General features: G+C 37.2%; 1 protein-coding gene and 1 non-coding gene across 2 annotated transcripts in view; one reads left to right on the top strand and one right to left on the bottom strand.

Moving 5' to 3' along the window:
* ADGRV1 (adhesion G protein-coupled receptor V1) overlaps nucleotides 1-15,438 on the bottom strand; it is a 538,620-nt gene that overhangs the window by 398,333 nt on the left and 124,849 nt on the right. The window contains exons 36-45 of the mRNA XM_055564426.1: nucleotides 15,085-15,184; nucleotides 13,932-14,111; nucleotides 13,031-13,194; nucleotides 8,927-9,020; nucleotides 6,757-6,835; nucleotides 6,518-6,656; nucleotides 5,747-5,888; nucleotides 4,201-4,463; nucleotides 2,195-2,370; nucleotides 1,278-1,402 (exon numbers count right to left, since the gene is read on the bottom strand). Of these exons, the coding sequence (XP_055420401.1) occupies nucleotides 1,278-1,402; nucleotides 2,195-2,370; nucleotides 4,201-4,463; nucleotides 5,747-5,888; nucleotides 6,518-6,656; nucleotides 6,757-6,835; nucleotides 8,927-9,020; nucleotides 13,031-13,194; nucleotides 13,932-14,111; nucleotides 15,085-15,184 (1,462 nt within the window). The remainder of the gene's footprint in view (nucleotides 1-1,277; nucleotides 1,403-2,194; nucleotides 2,371-4,200; nucleotides 4,464-5,746; nucleotides 5,889-6,517; nucleotides 6,657-6,756; nucleotides 6,836-8,926; nucleotides 9,021-13,030; nucleotides 13,195-13,931; nucleotides 14,112-15,084; nucleotides 15,185-15,438) is intronic.
* TRNAC-ACA (transfer RNA cysteine (anticodon ACA)) lies at nucleotides 11,188-11,260 on the top strand. Its single transcript has one exon. It is a non-coding gene; the product is annotated as a tRNA-Cys (tRNA).

The raw sequence follows: 15,438 nt of genomic DNA, 5'->3' as shown, positions 1-15,438 counted from the left end.
ACCTCAAAATATTATTTGTGTTGCATCCCTCTAAGCAAATAGCTCTTGCTAATGACAATGAGTATTTTTTTCAGTTCTCATCTTACTTTACTTCTCAAGAGCAGCTGGCACAATTCACCATTCCTCTCTTTTTCAAAAGCTCTTTTGCCGCTGTCTGCAATCCTGCATTCCCCCGGGTTTCTCACCAGGTCTTCTAAGTCTCCTTCTCATCTCCCTTCTCCTTCCATTTGACTCAGTCTGGATTCTCTTCCCTTCTCTGTCTCCATTCTCACTGGCCAGTGTTTTACGTCAATTTCCATGACTTTTAGCAACATGCACACTAACCGTTTCAAATTTCTCTCTCCGGCAGAGATCTTTCATTGAGTCTAAAGAAATGTCTTCTAAAATTTAACTCAAATTCAAATATTTGAGTCCCCTCACCAAAGTAACACTTTGTTCCCACTCAGTACTCCCCTTCTAACTGAAGGCATGACTTTCCAACCACTGCACAAGCCAGAGACCTAGGAGTCACAGCCGGCACCTTCTCCACATCCAGTCTATCACCTCGTCCAAGCTACCACCATCTGTTGCCCTTATGTTTGTCCCTTTATCTTCTCATTTCTCCTGTGCCAATCCATTCTTTACATGGCACCAAGAATGATGCCTTCAAAATGTAAATGTGATCATACCACCCCACCTGTTATACATGGGAGCCCTCCCTCATGCCTAGATCACGAGACTTTCCATAACCCTAAAATAAAGACTAATGTATGTGATAATATCCTTCAAGTTCTTGAATGATTTGGTCTTACCTAGCTCTCCAAACTCAACACTCCCCCTTATTTCTAAACCCAGTGCCCACTCTTCAGTTTTTTACTTATATGCTCTATACTTCTGCCTTGGCTTCCTGCTTTCTCTTGTATGTTCCTCTAACTCAGGTCTTTGCATAATCCCCACTCATCATCAAGTCTTAGTTCAAACCCTGACACCCCTGGGAAGCATTGTCTTATGTTCTCACACTTAGAACGTCACCTTTAAAACACATTTATTATAGTTCAAACTACAAACTGATTTTTACTTATTTCTTCCTCTCCCTAAACTCTGAGCTCCACAAGTTCAGTATCATGCTGGGCACAGGACACACTCAATAAACATTTGTGAATGCAATCAAAGAATTAAATATTTATAATCCATTTTCAATAGAGCCATAAGATCCAACTCATAATGGAAAATGTAAATCTTAAACACGCAATCTTTCTTGGTTATAGAATTTTGTTCTTACAAGAAACTAAACGTACTCATGCCAAAGGCTGTTTCAGAAACTGTCTCCCACTCCACACTCACGGCTAAATCCATGCCATTAGTACGCGACACACTTAAATATACAGTCCTGTTGGCTTCTTCAATGCTTACAGAGGTGGCTCTAAAAGAAACAAATGGTTGCAGAAAGGAGAAAAAGTATATCATTTTACATATTAAATATCTATATCACATTGCTAATATATATTTAATACACTTTTAAATTTACACAAATCAAGATGAGATCCATCCACAAATTTTACACAGCAGGGAGGCTAGAATCTACAGCTCAAAACATTCATTTATGAGGATTTTCAAAAGCACAATGATCTCATACTATGAAAGTAAGAAACTGCTAAGAGTCAGTAACTTCACACTACATATTTGAAAACAAAGCTCTGTCATTCCTAAGTTTCTTTTCACGTAAATCAAAACCACTTAACAGAGAAAAGAACAAATCAAAAAATTCTTAACATGTTAATAAAACTAGATCTGGAATATTTGTAAGATATTAAAAATATATATATTTGTTAGCTTCTAGATGGAATTTCTAAAGCCCAATCATGTTAATATATGATTGAAAAGTCATACAGAAAAAAAGTCATTCATTTAATTTGAGCACCTAAACATAATTTATATTGTTCATTTTTTATTATTATTGAAAACACAAAATAGTGCTCTTGCCTGAGAGTTTCGATTCTGAGCAAACAAGAATTCTAACAACACGATTAAATAGGGCATCATTACATTTTTGATGCTTCCTGTTATGACGACATGTGGCCTCTCTGGATCTATCGGCTAGAGCTCATTTTAAACATTCCCATTATAACAGAGATCAGTTTTCCTATGCATTTTCTTTACATCACATTTCCCACTTAGCTTCAGAAATGACAGTTTTCTTATGAATACACTATACCTATTTGCAACTGCAGAGATACTGAATAGCCCCAAAGGGGCCTGGTTCTGCAAAACGGTTATCAGAGTTTGAACACGTGCCCCTAGTCTAGCACCTCCAGTCGGATTAAACAAGGTGCAAACAAAATGCTCATCCATCTCTGGTTCTGTGTCCAGTATGGCAGATATGTGTAGGGCCTGAAAACATAAGCAAAAAATTATTACTAGAATTCAGTATTTTTGCCACATACACATAGAGTAATTTGACATTTTTTGACAACAAAACAATACTTTTGGAAAATATCACCTCTTTTTTAATACCGATCCTCAAAATGTAATAGTAACAACTCTCTCAAGTTATACCTTTCAAGGTTATCAACACTGACTTAGTCCACTGAAAAGTCTAAAAATAAATATGTATAGTATTTGAAAATATCATTGAGATTTAAAAACTAAATTTAGGTCTTCATTTTTTGCTACTTCTTTATCCTGACCTAGCTATATAACATTAGTCTCATTTCAGCCTAGGACTCACGCTTAAAAAGCACAAATTAGAAACAACCCCATTTGTTTATCAACAGGAGAATGGATAAACAAACAGCCATCTAGTCAATGAAATGCTACCAGGCAATTTAAAAAAGCATTAACTACTCACATGTGCAATCAAAAATTGTGTTGACCAAAAGAAGCTAGACACAAAAAGAATTAATACTGTAGGACTCTATTTATAAGAAGTTCAAGAATCAGCAAAATGAGTCTCTCATGATAGAAACCAGAAAGCATTTTTGTCTGCGGAGGGTAAGGGACAAGAAGGAAACTTCCGTCTGATGGCAATGTTTAACACATTAATCCGAGTGGTTGTTAGGTTAATGTATACATATTTTTAAAGTCACTGACCCATGCGCCTAAAATTTTTGTATTTTACTGTTCATACCTCAGAAAATAAAAATATGTGGGGAAAAAGGTAGTTACAGAGGTAAGAGAAAAACCTTTTCAGTCCAATTTGTTCAAACATTTAATTTGCCTAATGAATAGAAAGGTCTTTAAATACACCATGAAAAAGTCTTTTAAGAAAAAAGTATATAATAACAAGTTTAAAATATACAAAAAGTTAAATAAACAAAATTTAAAATATTTTTTAAAAAAGGAAAGCATGTGAATGTAAAGCAACAGAAAATTCATAAAATACTTCAAATTTGAATTCTTTTTATCTGTATCAAGATGTAAGTGTCCCTGAACAAATCAATTAAATGTTCTAAATTTCCAAAAACAAAAAAAACTGGACATGTAAATAAATATGAATTCAAAAGTGTGTTAAAGGTTACACAAATTGATCATAAATAAAACTATTTAATTAGATAGTTTTCCAGTGAAATATTTTAAAATATATTATTTTAGATATTATACTTTATATACTTGGCTTAAAAATAGCTTAAGCTAATACAATTAGTTGTTTTAAACCTCAACTGTGTTTTAAAAATAAAGTTTATTAGCAGGAGCAGAAAATTATTACCATACAGAAAAAGAAGTTTCAGAAAGTGAACTTCTGCAAGCATAGTTCAATTTATGATTAATTCTAAATCCAGCATTCTTCCTCCAACAAGCTATTCTTGTTTTCATAAGATACTTGCTTCTCAAACAAGCTGTCTGAAGCAAGCAGCTGTATTTTAATAACAATGTGGCAAAAAGAATTACTACCTACTGCTTATGACTGCAATGAAGGGCCTGGAGTTTCTTGTAATTTATGATTTAAAGGCAATAACGTGAAGCATGCCATTTAAATATATTTAACATTCAAAGCACCAATATGCATATTTTCTTTGTTATTTGCACATTCCACAACTTTGTTAATGGAGCAAATTTCTCCAGCTGCATTCTATACAGACAACACAGTAGTAATCTAGTCATTATCTTCACCTATCCCCTAAGCTGGATTTTTTTTTCTTTCTAAGATCAAGGGAGCTCCTCTAAGAGAAAATTATTTTGTAAATATTAATCATTCATTCTCATTAAAGGTTCATCCTGTACCTTGAAACGAACACCTTCTTCTAAAACAACATAGCCTTTGGAAGGAGTCAGATCTTTTGACTCCACTGAAGAATTCACTTCTGTCACAATGAACTGAACGGTTACAGTTCCAAACAGTCCTTGGGCAGGCTCCCGAACAACGTACAACACTGCCATACTCTCCTGGATGTAGACAGCTGTCGGTTCTCGTAGGAAAAAGTGCTCACTGTTGTTAAACGACAGAACTCCAGGGCCATCGTCATTAGCAAGGATGGTAATGAAGGCTGTCAGAATAAAAATATTAAAACAATAAATTAAAATAGAATGGGTTATAAGTGGTGGGAAGTATGTGGATACTTCACTGTAAACTAGTTCAATGCTTTTCTAGATCATCTTAAAAATAAATGTTAAAAGGCATTTAATGAAATTCTACACTCACTCATGATATAAATAAAAAGATTCAGTAATCTTGAGACAAAAGGCAGCTTCTTCAATGTGATAAAGTAATATCTCTCAGAAGCCAACAGAAAGTACTAAAGTTTAATGTTGAAACATTAGAAGACAGGGATGCCTCTCATCACTGCTACTGTTCAGCATTGCCCTGGAGCTACCAGCCAAGTAACAGGTATAAAAGCAACGGAAAGGAAGCCTCAGCATCCACTATTTCCAGACATTCCTCAAAAAGGCAAGAGAAAAAATATTAGAACTATTACAAGAGTTCAAAATATAAACTAAGTAAGCTTCAGAAATTAAGAGCTTTCTATCTTCTACTACCACTACTAATAATGGTAATAACAGCCAAAACAACAACTACTACTACTGAGAACTTACAAATTTCTTAACCAGCATTTTTAACTCACTGAATTCTCACAGTATCCCCATGGGGTAGATTCTATTACTATTCTCATTTCACAGAACTGATGACTGAAGCACAGACAGGCAATGCGTGGACACTCACAAGCCTGGATGTGGCAGAAATGGCTGTCAAAGCTAGGAAATCTGCTTCAGAGCATGCATTCTAAAAGATTATGATAATACCTCTATATATCAGATATGTGCTGTGCTGTGCTGTGCTTAGTTGCTCAGTCATGTCTAACTCTTTGTGACCCCATGGACTGCAGCCTGCCAGGCTCCTCTGTCAATGGGGATTGTCCAGGCAAGAATACTAACTAGAGTGTGTTGTCATGGCCTCCTCCAGGGGATCTTCCCAACCCAGGGATTGAACCCAGGCTTCGCATATTACAGGTGGATTCTTTACCCTCTGAGCCACCAGAAAAGCCCAAAAATACTGAAATGGATAGTCTATCTCTTTTCCAGGGGATTCTCCTCACCCAGGAATCGAACCAGGGTCTCCTGCATTGTAGATGGATGTATAATCACTTAAAAATATAACTACAAGGGACCTAGTTCACAATAGCAACAATACCTAGGAATCAAAGTAAAAAGACTTACATGAAAAAAACTGCACAATGTTAGTGTGTGACTGTGGCAGATGCCCCCCCATACCACAGGGCTCACTCAGGAGTGAAGAGAGGTGAGAGGGAGCTGTGTATAAATCATCAATTACCTATTATATTTTCCCCCAGCTCCAGTCCAGGAGAAGGATTTGTTAAAATCAGCTGAAATGCTTCATCTCCTTCTGGAATGTCATCATCAAGAATCATGATGTCAACGTTTTTATACCTCTCTCCATTAGCGAAATGAAGAATCTGGTCCAAGAGGCAGAAGTAGGCAGTATTATATTTTAATACACTGAGTCATTTTTAAATGTTTGGAGATAAATACGACATACCCCTGAATGTGAAATAAGCTATTTACGGGACTTTTCCTTACTTTTTCATGACCTTTTTTTTTTTCAATTAAGTTTAAAAAGCAGTAGGAAGAAAGGAAACATTTGGCTAAGCAGTAAAAGGCAACAAGAGACAAGACAAAAAATATTTTCAAACACTAAAGGTGTTTCAGTAAAGTAAAACAAAGAAATGAAAGCAGTAACGTTTTCAAGCGGCATAAGCAGCACTCTAGTAAGGTCATCTAATGATATAAACTCTTTAACACAATAATGTGTGTCCTCCAGTATCAAATATTGCAATTAGACAGCAAATGAATAAAAAAAAGTGAGTATCAAATATTACAATAAAATAATGAATGAAATGAAATACAGAATAATCTTTGAAACAGTACTGAAAATTCAATCTATATAATTTACCAAAACAGTGAAGAGAGCTATTCCACCAGGTGGAACTCTTCAGCTCTAACTGACTGTGGAATACAGAGTAGTTTATTATTTCAAGTTTATTATTTCAAGGCCCTAAATCCCTGTAACCGTCAATGAATTCACCATTGGTGTAAAGGTGTAATCCACTCCCAGCTGTGCTTCCAAATTCTGGGCATACACAAACAGGGAAACATGGCCAAGAGCCCCCGTCCTCCTCTGGGCTACCAACATTAGACTTCCTTGGGTTTCATGTACTTCAAACCTTTGATAAAGAGAAAACATTCATTTTTACAAGCTTTTATTCACTAGGTAGTAAAGAATCTGAAACTCAGTTAAGAGAGCTCACACAGCCTTGGCTTTACCTGCTCTGCCGCCACTCAATTATGCCTCGAGCACCATCATTAGCATCAATGATGATTTGGGCAGTCAAGCCCTCTGAATCTGAAAAAGCATAGAAACATATCTTTAAGCATTTAAAAAGAGAACTATTTGATACAGAATTTAAAGACCACACCTTTGGTATACAGAGGTACTGTCAACACTGATCAAAAGATGCTAAGATACAAATACTTATATGAATAAGCAAACTTTTGCTAACGAGAACCACTAACTCATAGAAATCTAATCAACTGAGAACAGGATAAAATAAGCAATTGGAGCTATGGTTTTATTTCTATTATTTTAATCCATTTCAAGAGGAAAGGAAAATGGGGATAGCTGCAAGAAGTAGAAAGAAGAAGGAAAAACTGGGGAGACAGAGAGAGGAAATGCAGAGAAAAATACAGACATCAAAGAGACAGAGAGAGACAGGGGTACAAAAAGAAGTTGGGATGGGTAGGAAAGAAGGGGAAAGGTTAGGTGGAATAAAGACTAAGCTTAACGTAAATTTTCGAATCCCTTTTTATTCTGTATTACACTGTTCACCAAGCACCAGATATGTTACCAATATCTGTTATTCAGTCTTGAAATAGTAACTAAACCAGTTGCTGTTTTGCTCTGTTTTTTAATATGTTTGACTTTTATCTTTTAAATTTCAGAAGCTCCACCTTACTCTCGGATCCTTATGACAGCTGTCTAGGTGAAGAAGGGTAAGGAGAGGGGCATTCTCTGTGAGTCAGGAGATCAATAACGTCGAGGAAGAATACAACATCAGGATTTGTGACTAGAGGCTACAGGGCAGAGGCCCAGTCCCACCATTTCCTAGCTGCGTGACTGCAGCATGATTCCTACTTTCTCTAAGCCTCAGCTCCCTCATCTGTAAAACAGGCAAATATAACAGACAGTAAAGAATCTGCCTGCAATGCAGGAGACCCGGGTTCGATCCCTGGGTCGGGAAGATCCCCTGGAGAAGGAAATGGCAACCCACTCCAGTGTTCCTGCCTGAAGAATCCCACGGACAGAGGAGCCTGGCGGGCTACAGTCCATGGGGTTGCAGAGTCGGACACGACTGGGCGACTAACACTACTACGGCTACTACTACTAAGGATGATGGTCCCAATTTACAAAACACTTGGAAATAAGAGCGTTAGAAAGCACTAACCCAAAGCTAAATTGTTCAAATTATCTCTGAGTACAGGGAAGATGATGTACTCTGTGAATTTTCTTGGTGTGAACAATAATAACCTTTCAGTAACTGCTTGATATAAACAGCCTAGTCATTGGAATCTTGTATTTCTTTTGTATAAAAATGGAAACTTTCCAAATAATAAATTAAAAACTGATTATTCCCTTCTGCTACTTCCAAAGTTGTCACACTGAGCCTCAGAAGTGAGTGAGTAAGTCCCACTCCTCAGGCCACAGTTCAGGGCCATGCTTCTCCCCCTTTAACCCAGACTCATCTCCCCTCTGCCAGGAACACCGTCTAACCGAGGGACAGGGAGCAGGTGACCTCAGTGCTACTCACCACCCCCTCTTCCCCCACCAGGCCATCACATCTGAAAGTTTCCAAAAAACTTTCCAATATCGACTGTCCAAATCGTGAACGGGAGTTTGTGCGTTAATAGGAAGAATTTCTCTTTTTAAAGTAATCTACATAAATTTGTACTGAGGTTCAAGTTTTACCTTTCAGTCTGTAACGAATTAACTGAGTCTTTTCTAAAGCATGAAAGGAAAGAGATAAAAAGTCAAAACAGAAGCAGAGAACACAACAAGCAAACAAATGCTGTTCTTAATCTAAGAGAAAATAAAAACACCTGATAATCTGGAGATCTAATGAAAACAGCAAATTAAATTTTGAAAGGAACATGACTTCATAAGAACTAATTCTATTTTGAAGATTACAAATTTGTTTATAAAATAATTGCAATGTTTAAAGAAGCATCACACAGGAATTCTTAAATGTCTTTATGCTGTCCGATGCACACAACTACAATATATGAGGGTCTTTAAACTAAATCTAAAAGCTCACCATATTTTCACATATAGCTGAGATTACCAAATTTCACAATGATCATTTCTGATTAAAAACTGAAGAAATTTTATTTCATTTGCAGTGAGTAAACAGAAACAAACAAACAAAAAAGGCCAGCATACCTAATCTAGGAGGAAATGAAGTGAAAGGAGCCATGATAAGTTCCACATGAGTTAAATTCACGAGGAAATATTCTTCTAGTTCTGGTATATCGTCCTGCAAAAATTCACCCATTAAATTCTCTACAATTATGCTCTCAAAGTAATTACCTCTCACAAGCTGTTTTTTGAAATTATCTTTTAAATATATATATTTAAATGGTATACAGAAAACATAAAAATCCAAACACAGAGTAGAAAAGATTTAAGTCAGAAAAAAAAACATGCCTTAGCAATGATTTTTTTGGATTTAACACCAAAAACAAAAGCAATAAGAGCAAAAATAACAAGTGGAACTACATCAAACTGAAAAGCTTCTGCATAGCAGAAGAAAACATCAGCAAAACAAAAGGCAACCTATCAAATGGAAGAAAATATTTGCAAATCACAAAGATCCAAAATATATTTTAACAGTCATATAAGTCAACAGCAAAATAACAAATAATCTGATTTAAAATGCAGAGGAATGGAATAGAAATTTTTCCAAGGAGGATATACAAATGGCCAACCTGTGCATGAAAATGCGCTCAATGTCACTAACCATCATAGAAATCAAGTCAAAACCACAATGAGACATCACTTCACACCTGTTAGAATGGCTATTATCAAAAAGCTATCAGTGTTGGTGAGAATGTGGAGAAAGGGGACCCCTTACACTGTTGGTGAGAGTGTACACTGGGGCAGTCACTGTGCAAAACAATATGAAGGCTCCTGAGAAACTTAAAAATAGAACCACCAGCAATCGCACACCTGGGTATTTATCCAAAGGAAATGAAAATGGAATAATGAGGAGGTATACGCACTCCCATATTCATTACAGCATTATTCACAGTGGCCAAGTTACAGAAACAGCCTAAGTGTCCATCAACAGATGAAGGGGTGAGATGTGGTACGTAAGATGGAACATTGTTCAGCCACAAGAAAGAAGGAAATCATTCGTCTTGACAACAAAGATGGATCTTGAAGGCATTACGCTAAGTGAAATAAGCCAGACAAAGGAAGATATACTGTATGGTAGAACTTATATGTGGAATCTAAAAATAAAGAGTCATCCTCATAAAACAGAGAATAGAAAATTGGTTGTCAGGGGCTAGGTGGGGAATTTGGGGGTGGGGACAGGGAAGGAATTGGCAAAAGAGTACAAACTCAGCTATAGATGACTAAGATCTCAGGATCTAAAGTAAAACACTTTATTTTGATATTTGGCAAAACTAATACAGTTATGTAAAGTTTAAAAATAAAATAAAATTAAATAAAAATAAATAAATAAATAAATAAATAAAGGAAAACACAGTGATTCCAGCCGACAACACCTTACTGTGTGAAATTTGCTGGTAGGGTAGAACATGTATGTTCATATGCACACAAAAAGATAAACACATGAGGTGATGGAGGTGTTAACTAGATATGCAGAATCCTTTCACAATGTAAATATAAATCAAATCAACACAATATATGCTTTAACTACCTTCCAATTTTATATACTTTTTAAGACTTTACGTAAGTTTACCATGCAGTATGGGTTAACTGTACTTCAATAAAGCTGAAATTTTTTAAAAAAAAACACATAAAACTATTAAACTTTTATACCTGATTATATGTTATTATGTTGAACCACATGAAATCATTTTATATTGATTTCAGTTTTTACCTGGACTAATATGTAAACAATTATATAACTATACAAGCTTAATATTATTTGAAATATAGTAAGAGTAAAAGATTTTAAATTGCTTTCATATCCAATTAAGAGTGAAGAATAGAATAACATGGTGGGAAAAACACAGGCTTTGTAGTCAAAGAGACCTAGTACAACATTTCTGTAATTTTAGGTGCATTGTTAAAACTTTCAGGCCTCAATTCTGTCTTCTTTGTTTTTTTTGGCCACGCTGGGTGTTCGTTGCTGCACATGGGCTTTCTCTAGCTGCGGTGAGCAGCGGCCACCCTCTAGTTGCTGTGGAGGCTTCTCACTGCAGAGGCTTCTCTTGCTGCAGAGCACAGGCTCTAGGGCTGGCAGGCTTCAGCAGCAGCGGCTCCTGGGCTCTAGAGCACCGACTCAGCCATTGTGGCGCACAGGTTTAGTTGTCCTGCAGCACATGGGATCTTCCTGGAGCAGGGATGGAACCCGTGTCCCCTGCATCAGCACGCAGATGCTTAACCACTGGACCACCAGGGAAATCCAATTCCAATTTATAATGAGGGAAATAACAGCTACTTTGGGGACTTCCCTGGTGGCTCAGATGGTAAAGCGTCTGCCTACAATGCAGGAGACCCAGGTTCGATCCCTGAGTCTGGAAGATGCCCTGGAGAAGGAAATGGCAACCCACTCAAGTACTCTTGCCTGGAAAAACCCATGGATGGAGGAGCGTAGTAGGCTACAATGGGGGTTGCAAAGAGTTGGACACGACAGAGCGACTTCACTTTCCCTTTCTTTTTTGGGGGATATTGATTTAAAATATGTAAAACTGGTTAAACATAATGCATAGCAGATGCTTAACCACTGGACCACTAGGGGAAGTCCAATTCCAATTTATAATGAGGGAAATAACAGCTACTTTGGGGATATTGATTAAAAATATGTAAAACTGGTTATACATAATGTATATGGAGTAGCTGGCCCTAGAGCGAGTCCCTACAGAGTGATAGATACTAGCGATGGTTAATTTTCATACAATACTATGATTAATGACTAACAAGGCTGGTGCTCAAAACAGGAGGACTAGCAAAACCATATCATCAGCAACTAGACAGACAGCAATATCTACACAGAAATCAGTATACATATATATATGAATATGTAATATCAGTATATGTATCTCTCTCTTCATTCTGTTTAATGGAGATATGTTGCCACATGAAAAATTAAGAAAATACAAGTTACTGACTCTGTCTTCGATAATACACAGACCAATGAATTACAAAATTAGCGATGTACAGGGACCGTCTCCCATCTACTCTCGCTGTACCCCGTCCCCACGGAACAACTCTCCTCAGTCTGTATAGACTGTATATATCCCCCCGGCCTGGTTTATTTCTGCACATACAGACTTGTGGTCTTTTAATCTTGTGCTAATAATCTAAGAACAGAAAGGGCTACAAAGACCTAGGGAGAAACAAAGGAAACTTTGAAATTCTGTGTTCATAGAACAAGACTCTGTAAACTAGACCTCTGAAAGGTGACTTTCTGCTTTAAAAACTAACATATCTGAGGAATAATTTATTTTCATTGTTACATCAACAGATACTATATTTGAAAGAAGATCACCTTAAAGTTTCATCAAATCCTGTGTCGTATGTCACAGAGAATTCTCAAATTCTTGTATTAGGTCACAGTGTCACAACAAAACAAGAATTACTGACTTCAGATGGTAGATGGTTTAGTACTTTTCCTTTTGTAAATGTAAAAAGCTTCTGAGAAAATAAGAATTTTTAAGAAACAGAATCCCCAAAATACACGGTAATTGAAAAATCATTTCCTAAGGCAATATTCACTCTCTCCCTCCTCCACCCTCTGCCTCACAGTCATCTCCTACCCTCTCCATAGGTATTATTTTCATAAACCTCTTGGAAGTGAATTTAGGTAGTTGAAACACCAGGTCCCAAAGCAGCACAAGATTCTGCAATGTGAAAAATCATTTAAAACACAATTTCAGTCACCAACGATTACTTTAAGCTTGACCATAATCACATCTTATACCATCAGCCCCTAGTGAGTTTCCTGCTATCTCTAATTTAACCAGTCTTAACAACTAAGACGCTGACCTACATGGCTTCACTGCTCCAATGAATCCTTCAGAGTAATCAAAATGCTCCTCTGGAATCTCTCAGGCCAATGCCATCTTAAAGGGGACTTCTCTAAAGAGATTTTCTTTATCAAAAGTTGTTTCTATAATAACATACACGACAACAGATGACCCTATCTAGACCAGAACAGAATCCCTGTGTGGTTAAAAAAAGAAATCACAAAAAGAAATAAGCTGATTTAAAGGCACCAGAGCATTTAATCGATTTCTACTTGTTAGCTGGCTATTCACGTTTAGTGCAGCAACAGCAAAATAAGTGTTTTACCTCAAGGATAGTAATGTCGATGGCTCCTGCTGTTTCCCCTTCTTCTAAAATCAGAAAGCCAATGACCGGGACAAAGTCCACATCTGGCTCAGCAAGGTTTCCTTCTGTTTGGTTCTTTCGGCTCAACATTCCAGGAACTGTGGCATACGTGACATTAATTGCTCCTAAGTGAATTGGATGGGAAAAGGTTTTATAATTAAGTTTTTTTTTTTAAAAAATAGGAGGTTCAAGAGGGTGGGGACAAAGGTATACCAAAGATATACCTATGGCCAAAGGTATACCTATGGCCGGTTCATGTTGATGAATGACAGAAACCAACACAATATTGTAAAGCAAACATCCTTCAATTAAAAATAAATAAATTTTTAAAAATAACACTACAAACTTTTTGACTTTCGTAAAAGCACCTCAGTAGCTGCACTGTTGGCCCCCAATTCTTCACCCCTTCCTACGTGTCTGGCCTTTACCATGTAGGGCTCAGTGATACTGCGCTGTGGGCAAGGCAGACGCCCCGCCTCTAGACTTTGGGTTGACTGTGTGACTTATTTTGGCTGCTAGCACAAAGGCAAAGTGATTGTGTGCTAGTTATGAGCCTAGACCTGATGGAGTCTGCATGTTTTTGCTCGCCCTCAGTGCCTCTACCGGTGGCAGGAGAAGAATGAGAGGCATATTGGAACAGAGTCACCCTGGGCCAAGCCCAGCTCTGTTAGTGGACCCATAGCCCACCCGCTATCATATGCTGTATGACTGTATATTGTACAGCATTTTGTGACACTAGATAGTACAATGTTCATTTTTTTCCCCATTCCTGGTTTATTTTAGCAATGGCTTTCATCCACCCTAGTAGAATACTTAAAAAGCACCTGCCTGGAAATTCCATTCAGTCTAGAGTAACACAAACCTAGAGATCCGAATTCTCTGTTGATGAAAAGCTTAACTGTTGTGTTAGCCTCCTGCAGCAAAACAAATCTTGATGAAAGAGCAAAATTTAACACTCCGTGTGGTTCATCACTGGCTTCTACGGTCAGAACAGCTGCGTATCCTTGAGCGTCGAGCAGAGCAGCGCCTGCTGGTGAAACTCCTAAGAAAGTCAGGGACCACAAGAAATCGAACGGTGATTTGGCATTAACTGCTAAACACTTAAAATATAATCTCACTCTCTGAAACACAGTAAAGTAAGCAGAAAGTGGTTACTGTTACTTCTCTAACAGAAATCTTTAGATTGACAAACAGAAGCTACCTTTTACTTTTCTTCTTAGGTAGTAAATCATGATTCTTTTTTGCTTGACCAATTATTATTAGTTGCTGTACTGGTCATCTGAATTTCATAAAGTGATCAGAAACTGAGGATTACTTACACAAATTACTAAATCTAATTTATCCCATATAACTGATCCAGAATCCAAACTGGGAGTTGATGATGGACAGGGAGGCCGACGTGCTGTGGTTCATGGGGTTGCAAAGAGTTGGACACAACTGAGCGACTAAACTGAACTGAGTATAAAATTAATTTTACCAAATTCTACCTTTGGAGATGTATTTTATTCCATAGGAAATACTTAGCAAAAATTCTAGAGTTTTTAACTGAATCTATAAGTATTTTCATGCTGAGCTGATTTGTTTGGATCTAAACTGTTACAGGGCAGATGATATTTAAAGTAACATTTTTTAAATCGGTATCCACCTAATCGTTAAATATTGCTGCTGCTGCTGCTAAGTCGCTTCAGTCGTCTCCGACTCTGTGCAACCTCATAGACGGCAGCCCACCAGGCTCCCCCGTCCCTGGGATTCTCCAGGCAAGAACACTGGAGTGGGTTGCCATTTCCTTCTCCAACACATGAAAGTGAAAAATTAAAGTGAAATCGCTCAGTCGTGTCCGACTCTTAGTGACCCCATGGACTACAGCCTACCAGTCTCCTCCATCCATGGGATTTTCCATGCAAGAGTACTGGAGTGGGGTGCCATTGCCTTCTCCGATCGTTAAATATAGATAGCAACTATTATTTTTTCTGAAAATAACATACCAGAAAAATAACAATAAAATTCTGTGTTACCTTGTGTCCTGACATCATACAGAATGACCTGGTATACTTCTTTCTCCTCAGGAATATTGTCATCCAACAAATGCACAGATATTGTTTTATTCAATGATCCCTGTATCAAACACAAAGAAATTCATCTTTCTACTGTCACTGAGCACAAACTATCTTCTACTTTTATTGTCTTTATAAACCGTGCACCCAAACATAGTTTCATGTAAACTGTTCTGTGGCTTAAAAAATAAAGTATATATTAAAAAGAAAAACATGACTCCTAGGAAAACAGGCTTAAAGTAGATGGAGAACAAACTAGAAGATTTTGAGTGCTGAGTTAATGTATGTAGATCTTATCTAATAAGCAATGTAGCA

The sequence above is a fragment of the Bubalus kerabau genome, chromosome 1, assembly GCF_029407905.1.
Source record: "Bubalus kerabau isolate K-KA32 ecotype Philippines breed swamp buffalo chromosome 1, PCC_UOA_SB_1v2, whole genome shotgun sequence".
NCBI classification, from domain to species: domain Eukaryota; kingdom Metazoa; phylum Chordata; class Mammalia; order Artiodactyla; family Bovidae; genus Bubalus; species Bubalus kerabau.
The sequence above is the reverse complement of the archived record's forward strand: the minus strand, read 5'-3'. Positions and strand labels throughout refer to the sequence as shown.